This window comes from Chiloscyllium plagiosum, unplaced genomic scaffold (genome assembly GCF_037043375.1).
Source record: "Chiloscyllium plagiosum isolate Xiang-an unplaced genomic scaffold, Cpla_swu_hap1 HiC_scaffold_12, whole genome shotgun sequence".
Lineage (NCBI taxonomy): Eukaryota > Metazoa > Chordata > Chondrichthyes > Orectolobiformes > Hemiscylliidae > Chiloscyllium > Chiloscyllium plagiosum.
The window spans coordinates 43,980,795-43,998,916 of record NW_028270150.1 but is presented as its reverse complement, the minus strand read 5'-3'; the positions used below and the strand labels follow the sequence as shown (position 1 = coordinate 43,998,916).

The 18,122-nt window shown below is 40.1% G+C and overlaps 1 protein-coding gene across 1 annotated transcript in view; it reads right to left on the bottom strand.

Annotated features, from left to right (window-relative positions):
* Positions 1-18,122, bottom strand: part of gsk3ba (glycogen synthase kinase 3 beta, genome duplicate a) — a 188,307-nt gene that overhangs the window by 107,919 nt on the left and 62,266 nt on the right. Inside the window, exon 2 of the mRNA XM_043701008.2 lies at positions 1,398-1,591. Within this exon, the coding sequence (XP_043556943.1) occupies positions 1,398-1,591 (194 nt within the window). The remainder of the gene's footprint in view (positions 1-1,397; positions 1,592-18,122) is intronic.

Genomic DNA, 18,122 nt, shown 5'->3' with positions numbered 1-18,122 from the left:
GATAGACATGACCTCCCCTTGGTGAATCCATGCTCACTTTGTCCTGTTTTATCATACACTAAGTATCCAGAAATCTCATCCTTCACAACGGATTCCAGGATCTTACCAGAGGACAGATGGAGCCTTGATTTGCCATCTCATCCGAGCGAAGTCACCTTAAATGTTAGCACTGCATTAGAATGTTAGCTTTGATATTTGTGTTCGATCCCTAGTGTGGAACTTCAACTTAGAACCTTGTAACTCAGGGCAAGGGTGCTACTGAGTCACAGCTGACTTACGGGGATTTATCAAAATGCAAAGGCAATGTACCAAGATAAACCTCTGGTTGAAATAGCAGTGAAATTCTCTCAATCTTGCATTCAACCTCAAGCTCAAGACATGCAGATGGTCAACCAACAGAATTAATTACTACAAATATCACCATCTACAAAATTCCATGCAAGGACTGCCACAAACACTACGTAGGACAAACAGGAAGAAAGTTAGCCACCAGGATACACGAACACCAACTAGCCACAAAAAGACACGACCCTCTCTCCCTCGTAGCCCTACACACGGATGAAAAAAAAACACCCACCATTTCGACTGGGACAGGCTAAGCAAAGACATGCCAGAGAATTCCTAGAGGCCTGGCACTCCAACCATGCCATAAACAAACACACAGATCTAGATGCCATCTACCAACCCCTCAGAAAATGAACAGGAAATGACATCACCACAAACCCTAGGAACCCCACCCAGGAGAAAGATATAAATAGAAAGCAGGAGACAATAGCTTCGCTTCACTTGGAGGTTGCCACTGATGTTACCTAGTCAGGTAATGAAACATCTGGATATCAAACCTACAGCTCAGCGAGCAAACCTACACCCTAAACCTCAACCTGAGCTACAAACCTTCACAAACCTTGCAAAAACCATTTCAAATAGCCCACACAAACAACTATTTTTCAGATATCTAAGGTTTTACTGAGGTTCACAATTCACTTTTTGTACGGTCCATCTGAGAAATCTCTCTCATTACTATATAGAGGAACCTCGATTATCTGGCAGTTGATTATCTGAATTTCGAATTATCCGGCAAGATTGCATGGTCCCGATGCTTGGCTAAACTGTGGCATCCAACATTCCATTATTCGGAATTCAAATAACCAAACGAAATACTCTCAACCTGCATCCTTCAGATAATCGAGGTTCCTCTGTAGTCTGACTGTTAAATATTTTCAGACTCCAGTCATTGCCTCTAGTTCCCCAAAGTGACCCAGTTGAAAAAAAAATCTTAGATTGGCTATTCCTGTAAAAACAGCTGCTCATTTTTCCATCCAGCTTCTCCGAAAAGGGGGAGAAAATATAAGTCAACTGCTCTTTGAAATTCAGTTAAAATAAATTGTGTCACTTACCTTAAATCTTTTGTCCTGTAAAACCTTCTTGATGGCTACCAGTTCCCCTGTGTCACACAGTTTTGCCTGGTAAACAACTCCAAAGGAACCATTGCCAATCACCTTGGTGTCAGTATAGCTGACTTCCTGCGGCCGGTCTGGACCCTGTCCAGGTGTCGCCACCACTGTTGTCACCTTACTGCCATCTTTGTCTCCTAAGCAAAAGAAAATCAGTTTGTCAGAGCTGTACTCAAACTGGATCCTGATGACAGGAATTATAGATGAAACACATCTGGAAGCAATTGCTGACTAAAAATAAAACAAAATGATGTTGGGCATATTGCTAAAAATAAAGTGTTGGGCATAACACTGACATTTCTGTTTTCCATTGGTATGCTAGCCACAAAACAAGCAAAATGAACCAATATCCCACAAATGAATTCTACTTAAACTCATGCAACTTCAAAAACATTTATATTGTCAAGTGTGAACATTTCACTTTCTTCCACTTTGCTGTTCAGCCCTGAGTGCAAATTGAATATTGGCATGCATATTGTTAGACGGATGTCAGAGATGGAACTGCGTTTACACCACAAAGATTTGTAGAAATGGGAAAATAGGTAGCATTATGTAATTTTATTATTCCATTGCAATTCCTTTTATTTTACAATCCTATGGCTTGCCACCGCAGGTTCTTCATCATCACCATTCTAATCAGCCTGGTTACCTAAATTTCAAGATTTTATATCACAAACCAGTAATTATATTACCTAAGCCAATGACAACTGATCAAACCACCTCCTCATCAGCAACTATATTTAAGTCTATTATTAACTGCCCGAGTCGTGACACAATATCCATCCTCTCTGGACCTGAAGGTCTGAGCTTCAGCGGTTTTTCATAAAATATTGACAAAAAACCCATCAGCGCCTCACACGTGTTAAACTGTTTCAATACTTGGAGATCGCAGGAGATGGGGCAGATACTAAATGAGTATTTTGCATCAGTATTTACTGTGGAAAAGGACATGGAAGATATAGAATATAGGGAAACAGATGGTGACATCTTGAAAAGTGTCCATATTATAGAGGAAGTGCTGGATGTCTTGAAACGCATAAAAGCGGATAAATCCCCAGGATCTGATCAGATGTACCCGAGAACTCTGTGGGAAGGGATTGCTGAGCCTCTTACTGAGGTATCCGTATCATCGATAGTTACAGGTGAGGTGCTGGAGGCTGGCTAAGGTGGTGCCACTGTTTAAGAAAGGTGGTAAGGACAAGCCAGTGAGCCTGACATCAGTGGTGGGCAAGTTGTTGGAGGGAATCCTGAGGGACAGGATATAAATATTTGGAAAGGTAAGGACTGATTAGGGATAGTCAACGTGGCTTTGTGCGTGGGAAATCATGTCGCACACACTTGATTGAGTTTTTTGAAGTAACTAAGAGGATTGATGAGGGCAGAGCAGTAGATGTGATCTCTATGGACTTCAGTAAGGCGATTGACAAGGTTCCCCATGGGAGACTGGTTAGCAAGGTTAGATCTCACGGAATACAGGGAGATCTAGCCATTTGGATACAGAACTGGCTCAAAAGGTAGAAGACAGACGATGGTGGTGGAGGGTTGCTTTTCAGACTGGAGGCCTGTGACCAGTGGATTGCCAGTGGTTGGAATATTTGATCAGCATGGACAAGTTGGACTGAAGGGTCTGTTTCCATGCTGTACATCTCTATGATGATGATTTGGACATCCTCAGCACAGAATTACAACAGGCACTATGGACTTCAAACAAATTCTGATTATGCTGGGAGTTCAATCAAACATGGGACAAATTCGACTTATTTCGCTGTTCTAGCTGTATAGTTAAAATCTTATTTCCTTTGCTATACTGCATAAAACGAGAATGGTTGTGCCAATCTATCCATCAACACTCTTGGATCTCCATGTTCTACCAGATAAAATAACATCCTTTAACACATGTTGGCACAGCAGACTCACTTTTCTCAGTATTGTCATTTGTATTATTGGCATGTACCAATTGTCCTGCTAGTTTCTGAACGTGTCCAGCTTCTTATATATTTGATCAATCATTATCTTAATGTGTTTGGTCTCCCCTAATTTATCATTTGAAAACTTAAGTGAATGACGTTTCTATCACCATTTCCACTCTCTGTTTTCATGGATTGGAATTGTTAGGATAAGTTGAAATTTTAGATAGATATAAGCGAGTTATTGCTCCCATTCCTTTGAACTAACTTTAATCACTGCATTATTCATCCCCCTCAGGGAGTCTGGTAAGTGCACATTCCAGGTTTTCTTTGCATCTTTCTCTACATACAAGAAATCTGAACCCTTCTTTCTAACAGAATCCCCAAACTAAAACTTAATGCACTTTGTACACTTGCAATATTTATAATAAATGACACTGGTGGTGATTCAACATGACTACCCACAAGATCTTGCTCCTTATCTATTCCCTAACTCTTAACAGTAACGTTGCAAAACCCCAACTAATTCCCACAGCAGAGGTGTCAACATGAACAAATGTCCTTTTTAAAGAAGTTGTCTACTCACCTCAACAATACTATTGCATTGGAAGCCAATATCACAACAACCGCGTTAATGTTTGGAGAATATTATCTTCCATCTGTAGGCACTCCATCACTTTGTACCTACTCTCCCATAATCCTTTCGTATGATATAATATAAATTGTTCATGACTATCATCTCTCAGTCATTTTTCACTTTTAAGTTATTTGGAACCATTTCTCCATTAGCCCAATTCAAGGGCTCACCAGACTCTGGATTGATTTCTTCTGAATTACCTATTCAATTGTTTAATGACTATTTTAGATTGCTGTTCTCTAGTTCTCCACATGAAGGAATGTTTTCTCTGTCTCTATCAAAATCTTCTGTAAATTTTAAAGACCACTATTAGGTCACTTTCAGCTAACATTTTCCAGAATTGCTTCACTTTCCATAGATGCTGCATGATTTTTGGAGTGCAAACATTTTTAAATATTAATTTAATCTAATGACAAATGACATGTAATATATGTTTAAATATATTTGTGCAATAGTATAATGTAGGGATTAAAACAATAGTATTTCAATGGGACCTAGAAGAGCTTCACCCCATAAAATAAACTGTTAGTCTCACCTGCAGCTTTGTTAATTATGTTTTCTCCTCTATATACTGACCCTTCTACCAAAGGAAAGGATTTCTGCATTTTTGCCATGAAAATTCTTCATGATTCTGAGTACTTATTGTCTCCTTAGCCTTCTGTTCCAAGGAGAATAATCTGTTACCCCAGCCTTTCCAACTTCCTGCTTTGATATGAATGTCTATAATGTAGTAAAACATGCCAAGGCACTTTACAGAAGTAATATGTAAAAGAAACTTTGCACTAAACCACAAGGTTATATTAGCATTACTATCTTTGGTTTTCCATGTGAGACAAAGAGAAAGGTAATGCTGTTTTATCGCACATTAGATGATTTATAAACCCATGGATTTGATATTTTCTTCTTTCAAAAATGACTTCCCAAACAGTCCTATCACCTTTAAAGGTTTGGGTACATATAGAACATAGAAGAATACAGCGCAGTACAGGCCCTTTGGCCCTCGATGTTGCGCCGATCCAAGCCCACCTAACCTACACTAGCCCACTATCCTCCATATGTCTATCCAATGCCTGCTTAAATGCCCATAAAGAGGGAGAGTCCACCACTGCTACTGGCAGTGCATTCCATGAACTCACGACTCGCTGAGTAAAGAACCTACCCCTAACATCTGTCCTATACCTACCCCCCCTTAATTTAAAGCTATGCCCCCTCGTAATAGCTGACTCCATACGTGGAAAAAGGTTCTCATGGTCAACCCTATCTAAACTCCTAATCATCTTGTACACCTCTATCAAGTCACCCCTAAACCTTCTTTTCTGCAACGAAAACAACCACAAGTGCCTCAGCCTTTCCTCATACGATCTTCCTACCATACCAGGCAACATCCTGGTAAACCTCCTCTGCACCCGTTCCAGTGCCTCCACATCCTTCCTATAGTATGGCGACCAAAACTGCACACAATACTACAGATGCGGCCGCACCAGAGTCTTATACAACTGCAACATGACCTCAGGACTAATGAACTCAATTCCTCTACCAATAAAAGCCAGTACGCCATATGCCTTCTTCACTGCACTATTTACCAGGGTGGCAACTTTCAAAGATCTGTGTACATGGACACCAAGATCCCTCTGCTCATCCACACTACCAAGTATCCGACCATTAGCCCAGTACCCCATCTTTTTGTTACTCTTACCAAAGTGAATCACCTCACACTTAGCTACATTGAACTCCATTTGCCACCTTTCTGCCCAGTTCTGCAGCTTATCTATATCCCGCTGTAACCTGCCACATCCTTCCTCTCTGTCTACAACTCCTCCGACTTTCGTATCATCCGCAAACTTGCTCACCCAACCTTCTAGCCCCTCCTCCAGGTCATTTATAAAAATGACAAACAGCAATGGTCCCAAAACAGATCCTTGCGGAACACCGCTAGTAACTGCACTCCAAGATGAACCTTTACCATCAATTACTATCCTCTGTCTTCTTTCAGCCAGCCAATTCCTAATCCAAACCTCCAACTCACCCTCAATGCCATACCTCCGTATTTTTTGAAGTAGCCTACCATGGGGAACCTTATCAAACGCCTTACTAAAATTCATATACACCACATCTACCGCTTTCCCCTCATCCACCTCCTTAGTCACCTTCTCAAAGAATTCAATAAGGTTTGTGAGGCACGACCTGCCCTTCACAAAATATGCTGACTATCCTTGATCGCATTATTCCTATCCAGATGTTCATAAATCCTATCCCTTACAATTCTCTCTAAGACTTTGCCCACAACAGACTCACCGGCCTATAGTTACTAGGGTTATCCCTACTCCCCTTCTTGAAGGGAACCACATTTGCTATCCTCCAGTCAACTGGCACTACTCCTGTAGACAACGAGGACATAAAAATCAAAGCCAATGGCTCTGCAATCTCCTCCCTTGCTTCCCAGAGAATCCTAGGATAAATGCCATCAGGCCCAGGGGATTTATCTATTTTCACCCTTTCCAGAATTTCCAACACCTCTTCCCTACATACCTCAAAGCCATTCATTCTACTTAATTGTGACTCAGTATTCACATCAGCAACAATGTCCTGTTCCTGAGTGAATACTGACGAAAAGTATTCATTCAGTGTCTCCACAATCTCTTCAGCCTCCACACACAACTTCCCACTACTATCCTTGACTGGACCTATTCATACCGTAGTCATTCTTTTATTCCTGACATACCTATAGAAAGCCTTAGTTGGTAGGATTAGGGAAAACCCTAAGGACCTTTCATGTCCCCTCCTTGCTGCTCTTAGCTCTCTCTTCCAAGGGATTCCAATTCCTTATTAAACCACGGCTCCCTCACACGACCCTTTCCTCCCTGCCTGACGGGTACATACTTATCAAGGACACTCAATAGTTGCTCCTTGAACAAGCTCCACATATCAATTACGCCCTTGAAGCCTACTTTTCCAAGCCACGCATCCTAAGTCATGCCTCACTGCATCATAATTTCCCTGCCCCCAGCTATAACTCGCCCTGCAGTACACACTTATCCCTCTCCATCACTAGAGTAAAAAAGTCACCGAATTGTGGTCACTGTCCCCAAAGTGCTCACCTACCTCCAATTCTAACACCTGGCCTGGTTCGTTACCCAGAACCAAATCCAGTATGGCCTCACCTCTTGTTGGCCTGTCTACATATTGTGTCAGGAAACCCTCCTGCACACATTGGACAAACACCGACCCATCTAACGAACTAGAGCTATAGCTTTCCCAATCAATATCAGGAAAGATAAAGTCCCTCATAACAACCACCCTATTACTTGCCTCCAGGTTTTCCTATTATTGCATCCACTTTAACATACCATATTTAATTTGTATGGTTTCTTCTCATTCCTTAAAATTATATCATCTCAAATGAAACATCTCAAACTCCATGGAGCCAAATTTAATCTATCAGGGTTATGACAGAAATAATGCATTCTCACTCTCATCCCACTACTCCACGAGTCCCAATTGTTTTAAATAGTTCCCAATGTAGCTAACTTCATACCTTCTCTACATAGCACAGAAGAAGAAGATTTGGATGTTTTTTAAAATTATATAAACAAAACTTATTCCACAAAGCTGCAGAATTGGTTAACATAGTCTGCAACATGGAAATACAAATGCTTACTCCTCTAAATAACCCAAAATACAAATGGTAATAGGGAAAAAAGGATTTCTCTTGGAGATTTACTTTGGAGGGAAAAAAAAACACTTTTGGCTAAAAAGTTTTTGTCTTTAAAGACAAAGAGGATAAGTCTGAAACATTCAGATGACTATTGGGTGATGTTCTGGTGCATCATGGATGTTGCTGGTGACCTCCAGGTGCACTTTTGAAGGATTTTTACAGAAGCATCATAGAGAGCAGCAGATAGGCTGCTCTCTGTGATGCTTCTATAAAAATTCATAAGTGTCATTGTGGATATGCCTAATTTCCTTAACCTCCAGAGGAAGTAGAGGCATTGGTGTGCTTTCTTGCTGTGGAGTTAATGTGAATGGCCTTGATTTTTATGTGCATCATGGATGTTGCTGGTGACCTCCAGGTGCACTTTTGAAGGATTTTTTTCTGCAAGGACACGGCTCCAGGGACTTCTGGACCCACAAGGGCTCTCTTCTAGAAATAGGAGAGCTCAGCTGGGAAGCTTCATTTATTATGCTCTCCTCAAATATTCCAAACAAACAAACAGATACAGTAAAATGTTTCCTTGAAATGAATTCAAGCAGCCAACAGCAGCAATCTCTGGAATCATGCGGTTTCCAAGAAATACCTTGTTTAAAGGCCTCAGTTTTTTTTTACATTTAAACAATAATTCAAGTCTTTTCACTTTGCTTCAAATTCAACTACACAAAAAAAAATCCAAAGCCATATCATGTGGCTGCTCAATTCATCATCATATCTAGGAATTCTGAAGACTGTTACTATGGTCTGTAATACTGATTACTGTTCCTGAGTTTTAGGTCATCAGCAAGTTTTGAAATCTCATCTTGTAATGTGTATCCAAGTCCAGATCATTAATGCGCAAAGAGAAGTTCCAATATCAATTGCCAGGATGAGTTACCTTCCAGCTTGTAATTTAACCATTCACCACAACGCTGCTTTCAGTCCATGATTCACTTTATTCACTTCAAAAAGTCTTTACAAGACCATATGCACACCACATTATTCTCATACATTCTACAAAAGAATTCAGGGATTTGTTGCAGTCAAATAATGTTTGAATAACCTGCTGGGTGAAATTCTTTCTTGCCCCTTCTTTTATCTCTCCTCCACTTGCTTTCACTGCTGCACCCCTCCTCGCCAGTTTCTAATTTCGTCCTGGATTATTGTTTCCAAAGATTTCCTCCTAACTAACATTGGCTTGGCTAGGTTGCCATTACCCGAGTTATCCCTCCTCTAGAGATTTAACTGAATACACATCAGCAAGTTACACAACTTGAAATAGAATAGCTCTTTAACAAGTCATACAGTCCACAGAGGAATTTTGGTTTTCTGTGGCCATTTGCTCTTCATTGTGTTCTGAACAGTTTTTTTTTGAGTTTCTACCTTTGTAGCTATTTCTTAGCAATATTCCTCATCTCCAGAGAAGGAAACTGCAGCATTTTCCAATATAACAAGAGTTTTTTTTCCCCTGATATCCTGTTTACAATTTAAGAAAAAAAGCTAAAAGATGTTTTGTAAAGTTACTTATTTTGAATCCAACCTTTTGAAAATATATCCTGTGATGTGACATCAGTTGCAGGCCCTCAGCTTCTAATCAATGCGACCATGTGAAAATTAATAAAAGTAATCATGGACCTTACTCCCATGAAATGAAAGTAAAATGGTTAATAATAAAGTAGTTGACAGTCACCAATTTGCACTGCCAGTCCCACCAGAGATGAAGCTACATTTCACCAAGAACAGCTTATAAAAGTTATAAAATGTAATCTTTGGGCACAAGTCAAATCTTAAAAAAAGATAGGAATCTAAAGGCTTCTCTGGAAGTTTGACACCTGAAGTCAAAATTTTTAAAAATTCCTCAAATTTAGTGTGGGAAACTTAATGTGTCTAGATGAGAACATCACAGTTATACAGTTATGCTCTGGCAAGGCTGAAACCAAGATGCACAAGATGTTGCCATTAAGAAGCAATTATTTCCATTTGGGCTACTATTAAAGCCAAAAAGAAAGTTAAAGCTTAATTGTCCAAGCAATAGTTTGACTAAATTACATTTCAAAATGAAAAATATGAGCAGACAAGACTACATAACAGGATTTCCAGCTACAAGAGCTTTGAATGTAAATCTCAAAGGCTGGGACAGTTGTAGTGGAAATCAGATTTTGAGAGCACCTAAAATTGGTTAGGTGTAACAGCATTGTTGACATTCATACTGCAGTACTGTTCAACTTGAAGCCTCCAAATAAATTTAATACACAATATATTTCCATTCTGGAATAACACGTTCTACATTCTCTCAAGCTCTATAAAGATTTCATACAACATTTTACTCACTTAAATTTTCGGGACTGCTCTGTTTGATAAATAACTTGCAAATTCCCTTCATTTCAAACATCTGAATAAAATAAATACCAGCTCAGGTGTACAACCGAACTCAGATCCAGAAATTAACAAAATTTGCTAAAAAAAAAGCTACCCAATAACTACTTTGACAGCAATCCACGATCAAGATGCTGTCCATAAAAAATAATTAGCCAGCATTTCCCACTATGAGACAAAACTAATGATATACCGGAGTTGGGAGGCTTTTGCTGAACAGCGGCAACATCCACAACTCTGGGTCACAGCTCGATTCAAGTCCCAGATGCTCCAGAACCATGTCATAAGTCTGAAAAGATTGAAGAGTGTGGTTATGCCTTAGATTAACTAGACATTACAGATAATGGATAAATGAGATGCTGACCCATCTACTATTTGCAATTGCTGAAATACTGGCAAATCCCATGCAATACTGAAAGCATCAACACAGAGTTTAATAAAGAACAGATAGGAACTCTATGAAAACAAATTCAGGTGGTTTCACCTGATACATACATAACAGTGTATCATTCCATTCAGACAGTGGTGAAGAAATAGTATTTCAGTTCGAACCAGTCAAAAGATATCCTTTGACAGAAGGCTGTTGCTTTTATTTCTCGCTCATAGACGGAGAGCTTCCAAAGTTCTGGCGTTGTGCAGTCATGGCTACTGTGGAGCTCAGAGAGTGAGTGTTAGCACATGAGAACCCTGTCAATCTTCATAGGTGCATTCTTTTTAAAGAAAGAAAGTAGCCATTCTTCAATGCCTCAATACAGTTTTGAAAAGCCTATTGGAACTAAGTACTTTTACTTAAATACTAAAGGCTCAAAACACACCATCCTGCCCCCACAGATTTCTCAACATCCATCCCCTCTCCAGAATCTCAAGGCTGTAGGGTAACAGCAATTTGCAAGTGGCAAACTGGGGTCAGAATGGGGTAAGATTTGGGAAGCTAACCTCCCAAATACTTCCAATATTTTCTTTCAGTTTCAGATTTTAGGCATTGTTTCTTTTTGTAATAAGATGCTTTATTTAATAAATCTGAGCTATTAAAATACTGACTCATCACATTAACACTAACCTGATGAGTGCAAGACATTGGTTTTGACACACACAAACAGTGATTTGTAAAACCAATACTGCAGCTGATTTCAATAATGAGATCAATGGGTCACAGTGGATATTGCTAGATGGTATATTAAAATAGGTTCCATTTGAAGGTTTAAGGTATGGCTTTCCAACATGAATGCAATGGAGTGCATATGAAATATCCACTATATAATGATACAACAACTGTGAATCATAAACAAAATGAGGTTTTGCTTCATTTCTTTTTGTATTCATTCATGGGATATGGGTGTTGCGAGGTGGCCAGCATTTATGTCCATTCTCAACTGCCTTGCTTTAAGTTCGGTGTGGCTCAGGATTCTATTGTTAGGAAGAGAGTTCCATGACTATGGCCCAATGACAGCTAAAGAACATGTTATAGTTCAAGTCCGGATGTTGAGACACAAAGGAAACTTGCAGGGGCCAGTGACCTAATTATTTTTTCCTAAATGGTAGAGATCACAGGTTTGGAAGGTGTTGTTGAAGTAGCCTAGGTGAGTTATTGCACTGCAGCTTAAAAGACACTACACATTACTGCTGTTGAATATCGGTGGCTAAGGGAGTGAATGTTGAAGGTCGTGGATGAGGTGCCAATTGAACAGGCTGCTTTGCACTTTGTTGGAGCTGAATACACCCAGACAAGTGAGCAATATTCCAACATACTCCTGTTTTATGCCTTGTGGATGGTGGCCAGACAGTGGGAGACACAGGTAGGGAGTTACTTAATTGAAGAAAATGAAGCACGGCATGTAGGTAATTCAAGGATAAGGGAATTTTTAGCCAGTATCAATAATATAATTAGATATGGAAATTTTAACTTGGAGAATTAAGTCAAAATGAAGAAGTGTATAAGGAATGAGCAGGTAGGGAAAGAGTTAAGTTCTGAGTTTTGTGAAACAGATTCAGCTAAGCATGACTCAGATCAGATAAGAACTTGCAGTTAACAATGAGGTGCTGGAGGCAAGGGTAGAGGCTTAACAAGGTGGAAAAGTCGTTATGTGGAGCCATTTAACAAGATGAAGCAGCATTGAGTATGTAAAGTCTGTTAACAAGGGGAAAAGTATCCAGTGTGTGAAGTCAGTTAACAAGGTTAAGAATACTCCTTGTATAACAGCAGAAGGCTCAATCCCTACTACTGACACACGCTGTTACTCAATTAATATGTTGCCTTATCTGGATGCTCCTCCCTGTAAGTGACTATATAATTCATTAGGAAGCTGCTGTTACAAAGACCAAAAAATCATGTCTCTGTGCACGTGGGCGATACTCTGTCTGGGGTGGAGTGGGGGAACGACAAACATAGAGCACTTGAGTTGGAAAGTTATAAACTGGAAGAAATTTTGGCAGTTCTCACACTCAAGGAGATAATTTTTTTTAAAATGAGAGTTAGAGCCATGTGGAAAGGTTTTTAAACAGGGGGAAAAAAAAGAGTGGATTGCATCCAAGCATAAAATGCAAAAAAGTTCTGAGAGATATGTACTGCTCAGACTACTAAACAAGAAGTCTGCCCAAATTTTCATGGTAGCCAGTACAATAACTTGAATTGTGAAGTTCTTTGATGAACTCAAAAAGTGAGAAAAATGGCTCTGATACTAAGGAAGCTAAAATACACAAAGATCTGCACAAACAAAAAATATCCAACAGCCCAAATACTTCTCTCATATTTGCATTTCAGTACAAATTTACATGGCAATGGTACATGTCAATAACTTCTCAAATCTGCAATATAGGCTATTTGAATTAACCTGATCAGACATGTTATGTGCTAGTGGCAGGTGGGACTTGTCCTAACCTCTGGGGCAGAGGAAACTGGTTCAAGTACCACGAACTTGAACATGTAAAAATATCACAATCTCAGAACTCTTCAAAGGTGCAGAAGGCAGCCACTTGACTCTTCAGATATGTACTAGCACTGCGAATGAGCATCACTTTTTGCTCCCTCACTTCCCACTAAACATCATTTCTATTTAAATATTTATCAGATACCTCTTCAAGGCCTTGATTGAACATGTCCACCACACTTCCGGGTAGTGCATTCAAGAGCTGAAGCACAATATTTCCCTCACAGTACGTACTTCTTTTGCAGATCACTAAAATGTGTGCACTCTTATTCTTTTTGCATTTACAGGGGAGAACAATTTCCCCTCATGTCCATCCCTCAGGACTTTTAGAACTTCATCTGTTCTTAGTCTTCTTCTCTCCAAGGGGTTTAGTCCAAATTTCTCTAATCTATCCTCATAACTGAAGTCTCATTACTGAAATCACTTGTAAATGTGTTCTACAATCTCTCTGATGCATTTACATCCTTCTTAGAGTGTGGCACCCAGAACAGTATAAAACATTCCAGCTAAGTTAAATTTCAAGTAGCTAGAGACAAAAACAAATACTGCACATACTGGGATCCAAAACAGATGAACAAGGAAGAACACAGCAAGCCAGGGAGCATTAGGTGGTGGTGAAGTTAACATTTCAGGTATTAACCTTTCTTCAGGACTAGATGTTTGGGGGGCCGGGAGATGGGGAGGAAGCTACAGATAAACAGTGGTGGGATGATGAGGCAGGGAGAGCAGACAATGTAAGGTAGTGATCGGTGGACAGGTAGTGGATATGATCTGAATGGTCGATGGGAGGGAGAAATCTGATTGGTAAGCATCTGACCTTGAGAGCATCTTCCCCTCTCTGCCTTCCGGAAGGACCATTCCCTTTGTCACTCCTTGTTTCACTCACACTCCCCGCCAACCACTCCCGCAGCCACCCCGGGGCCTTCCTCTAACCAAAAAAATGCACATTTGCCCATTCACCACCGCCATCTAGGGAGGGTCCTGGCAGGAGAGACAGGTTCACCTGCATCTCCACCATCCTAGTCTACTGCAACCAATGCTCTCACTGTGGTCTTCTCTACATCTATCATTGCCTGCCAGACGGGAGGGGGAGAGAGAGAGAGAGAGAGAGAGAGAGAGAGAGAGAGAGAGAGAGAGAGAGAGAGAGAGAGAGAGAGAGAGAGAGAGAGGAAAGAAGAGGGGCATGGAGGGACAGATAGATAGATAAAGAGAAAGAAAAGGAGTGAAAGAGAAAACAAAAAAAAAGAGAGAGCGCGCAAGCCCAGAGAACCTAACCTTGAGTTCTCAAAGTTCTCAAATTTCACATAACCTTCCCACTAAAACCCCAGCTCCCCTTCTAGCCTCACCTCCTCCTTTCTATTCCACCCGTTAACCCTTCCTTCCAGCTACTAACTGAATTCCTCCTTCCCATCAACTGACCAGGTTGTACCCACTGTGTCCACCTGTCACTACTTCACCTCCGCTACTCTCCCTGTCCCATCACTACTACCCCCCCTCATCTGTAGCTACCTTTGCCACCACATCTAGTCCCAAAGAAGGGTTAATACCCAAACCGTTGACTTCTCCAAGTTCTGGTGCTGCCTGGCTTGTCACGGTTTTCCAGCCTCCTGCTTGTTTACTAAAATTCAATTAGTGTCACATAGGTTCAGCATAATCTCCTTGGTTTATTGACTCTTTATTCCTATTAGTAGAGCTTAGCACACTATTATTTTTAGAAATATAATATTATTACTCCACTTGTCCTGCCAGCTTTATAATCTGCGCACATACACCTAGGTCACTTTGCACCTACACGTACAGAACCATATTCTGTCTTTTACATTAATTTTATACTGTCGCTCCATGTTCTATGGAAACACTTCACCCACAATTCTCTGCATTTAACCCGATTTGCCACTTGTCCTGCCACTCCACTGATTCATTAATGTCTTTTCAAACAAAATTGGATACCATCTTCCTTAATAGTTTATAATGCTAAGTTTTGTATTATCTGCAAACTAAACTTTTTCAGTGCACTCTAAGATCTATATCCTTAATACGAATCAGGAAAACTGTGTCAATACCAACAAGTGAATAATTCAATAGTCAACTTATAATAGGTTGGTAGGTAAGAACATTTTTCCAAATATGAAACTATTTGGTTCAAGATTAATTTTACTGCGTGTATCAATTCTGAAGGGTTTTTTGAATTCACTAGTGGGATATCAGTCACTGGTTGGCCAGCATTCATTGCTTCCTAGGTCAGTTCAGAGGGTAGCTCAGAGTTAACCATGGGGGTCTGAAGTCACATGTAGGTTAGCCCAGGGAGAGAATGAGCAGATTTCCTTCCTCTGAAGGACATTAGAGAATCAGATGGTTTTTTTGACAAAAACAATGGTTTCGTGGTTCTGAGGAAGGATCACCAGACCAGAAATGTTAACCAATTTCTCTTCACAGATCTGTTGAGCTTTTCCAGCAATTTCAGTTTTTGTTAATGGTTTTGTGGTCATCAATAGATTCTTAATTCCAGATTATTGAATTCAAATTCCACCATTTGCCATGGCAGGATTTGAACTGAGCTCCCCAGAACATCAGCTGAATTTCTTGATCAATAGTCTAGCGATAATACCATTAGGCTATCGCCTCATTTTTGAGCTACCCGCAATGCACTAAATTCTCACTAGATTCAACAGTTAGGATGCTACAGATTTTTCTCAAGGACCTTAAGACCACTGACCCTCATGAGATTTCCAACACACTCATCTTAAAGTCCTAGGCTAGATGTGTTGACGGTTCAGTTCCATAGTGTAAAACTATCCTGGGGAGTAATTGCACCTGAGCAAGAATTTGCATGTAATTAAGTATGGAGATACGCTGGTTGCACCAGGACTCATTGCCTTGCAATTAAAGAAGAATATTGTTATCTGAAAAGAATAAACATCTTGCAACTTCAGCAGATCACAAAATCTTTGCCAGAACAAAGCTCACTTGATTTAAATCTCCATGATGCACCCTGATCAGTCCCATCTGGTTCTAAACTGCATACAATACAATCTAGCCGGCCTGGTATTGGATCCCATTTTCAAAAAAAAAAGACTGTGGAAAACCTTTTTTCTCCCTAAATTAGGAAAAGGTTGATAATGAATGTTGGTTCGGAACTGCATTGGCTTCTAGGTTCAGAATGCATTTTGTCACATGCATCAGACTTTGACATGTTGCAGCCTTAGATTAAGATTAACCCATCTTCAGCACTCTTCCTGTGTCTTATGAAAAACAAATTGGGGAAGGACAGGCTCTTTCCAGATTATTATTCAATTTACATAGAGCTTTTAGTGTATACCTGGCAAGAGAAGCTATTCATACTGAAACTGGGTCTGGATGTTATCCTTTCAGTTTACACAAAAAAGCACACCTCACAGGCTGAATTAATCTGGGACAAAGAACAATTGGGTCTGAACCTGTCAATTAGAGACCATTGTCAGCCATTAATATACATTGCAGCCAAATTGTACATTTTCAACTCTAGACCTTGTAGATACCTACAGTTTTAAGGATTTAAATACTTTGAAATATCAACTTTAGAGTCATAGTGGCATATAGCATAGAAACAGACCATTCAATCCAACTTGTTCATGCCAACGAGATATCCTAAAATTAATCTAGTCCCATTTGCCAGCACTTGGCCCATACCCTCCTTATTCATATACCCATCCAGATGCCTTTTAAGTGTTGCAATTGTACCAGCCTCCACCACTTCGTCTGGCAGCTCATTCCATACACCCTCTGCACGAAAAAATTGTCCCTTTAGGTCCCTTTTAATTCTTTCTCTCCTCACATTAAACCTATACCCTCTAGTTCTGGACCTGTCCCACTCCTGGGAAAAGACCTTGTCTTTTACCCTATGATTTTATAAGCGTTTACAAGGTCACCCCTCAGCCTCCAATTCTTAGTTGAGTGGTAACACTTGTGATTCTAAAGTTTGTTGGTTCAAGTTCCACTCCTCAGACTTGAGCATAACCATTTTCTTTCAGTAATCAGATCAGAATAATGGCAATAACCTAGAAGTTCAGAATTTTTGACAACCCAACCAATGACTCAGCATAAAACACTAAATAATCTGTTGAGTGCAATCTTGAATTTGCTTCATAGACATTTAAACAAAACACTTCAGGATGCTGAATAATACTCCTACTTAAAATATTATGTACTCTCATGAATGTGTCTTCCTGCTTCTCAGTGAGCGGCTAGAAAATTAGCAAATAAATTTATTTTCTCCACACCAGAATCAAGTTTCATTGTCATGCGCAACGGAAGTGCAATGCTGGATAAGCATGTGGATGATCCTTGGATAAACACATGGATGATGGAATAATGTAGGGGTATGAGCTTAGTTCACAGGTCAGTGCAACATTGAGGGCCGAAGGGCCTGTTCTGTGCTGTATCGTTCTATGTTCTATGACAGTTCAATCTTGTTCAGAGGGAATATGCATAGGTGGACGTATTGATTCTGTGTCTTATCTGAAAGTCAAGGTCCCATGCTCACATCTCAGGGGATTGCAAAGATTTCACGGCATTACTCAAGAGGTGAAAGGGAGTTGGATCAAGTGCCTTGGCAACCTAAGTTTTCCAAACATCAAGCAAGTTAGAGTTCTTGAGAAGATTTGTAGCTTGGGTTGTTGATAGCAAGAGCATCCCCTTCCTCAGATAAGGAAACTAGAACTGTACACAATATTTCAGGTGTGGGTGTATAATTCTTAGTCCTGTACTCCAATCTTCTTGCCATGAAAGCCAATATACAGTTTGTCTTCTTTACTGCCTGTTGCACCTGCATGCTTACTTTCAGTGACTGGTACGTAAGGACACCCAGATCTTGTAAAACATTTCCCCCTCTCAGCGTACAGCCAAATAATTATCCACCTTTCTACTTTTGTTATTAAAGCAGATAACTTCACATTTATCCACATTCTACTGCATCATCCCATTCACTGATTCTATCCAAATTACACTGCAACATTTCTGCATCCCCTTTCCATCCTGCTTTGTACTCTACAAATTGATACATTAATTAGTTCCCTCTTCGAAACTTAACATTTGTTAATGGCTGGCATCCTAGTGCTAATCCCTGCAGTACTTCACTAATCACTGCTTGCCATT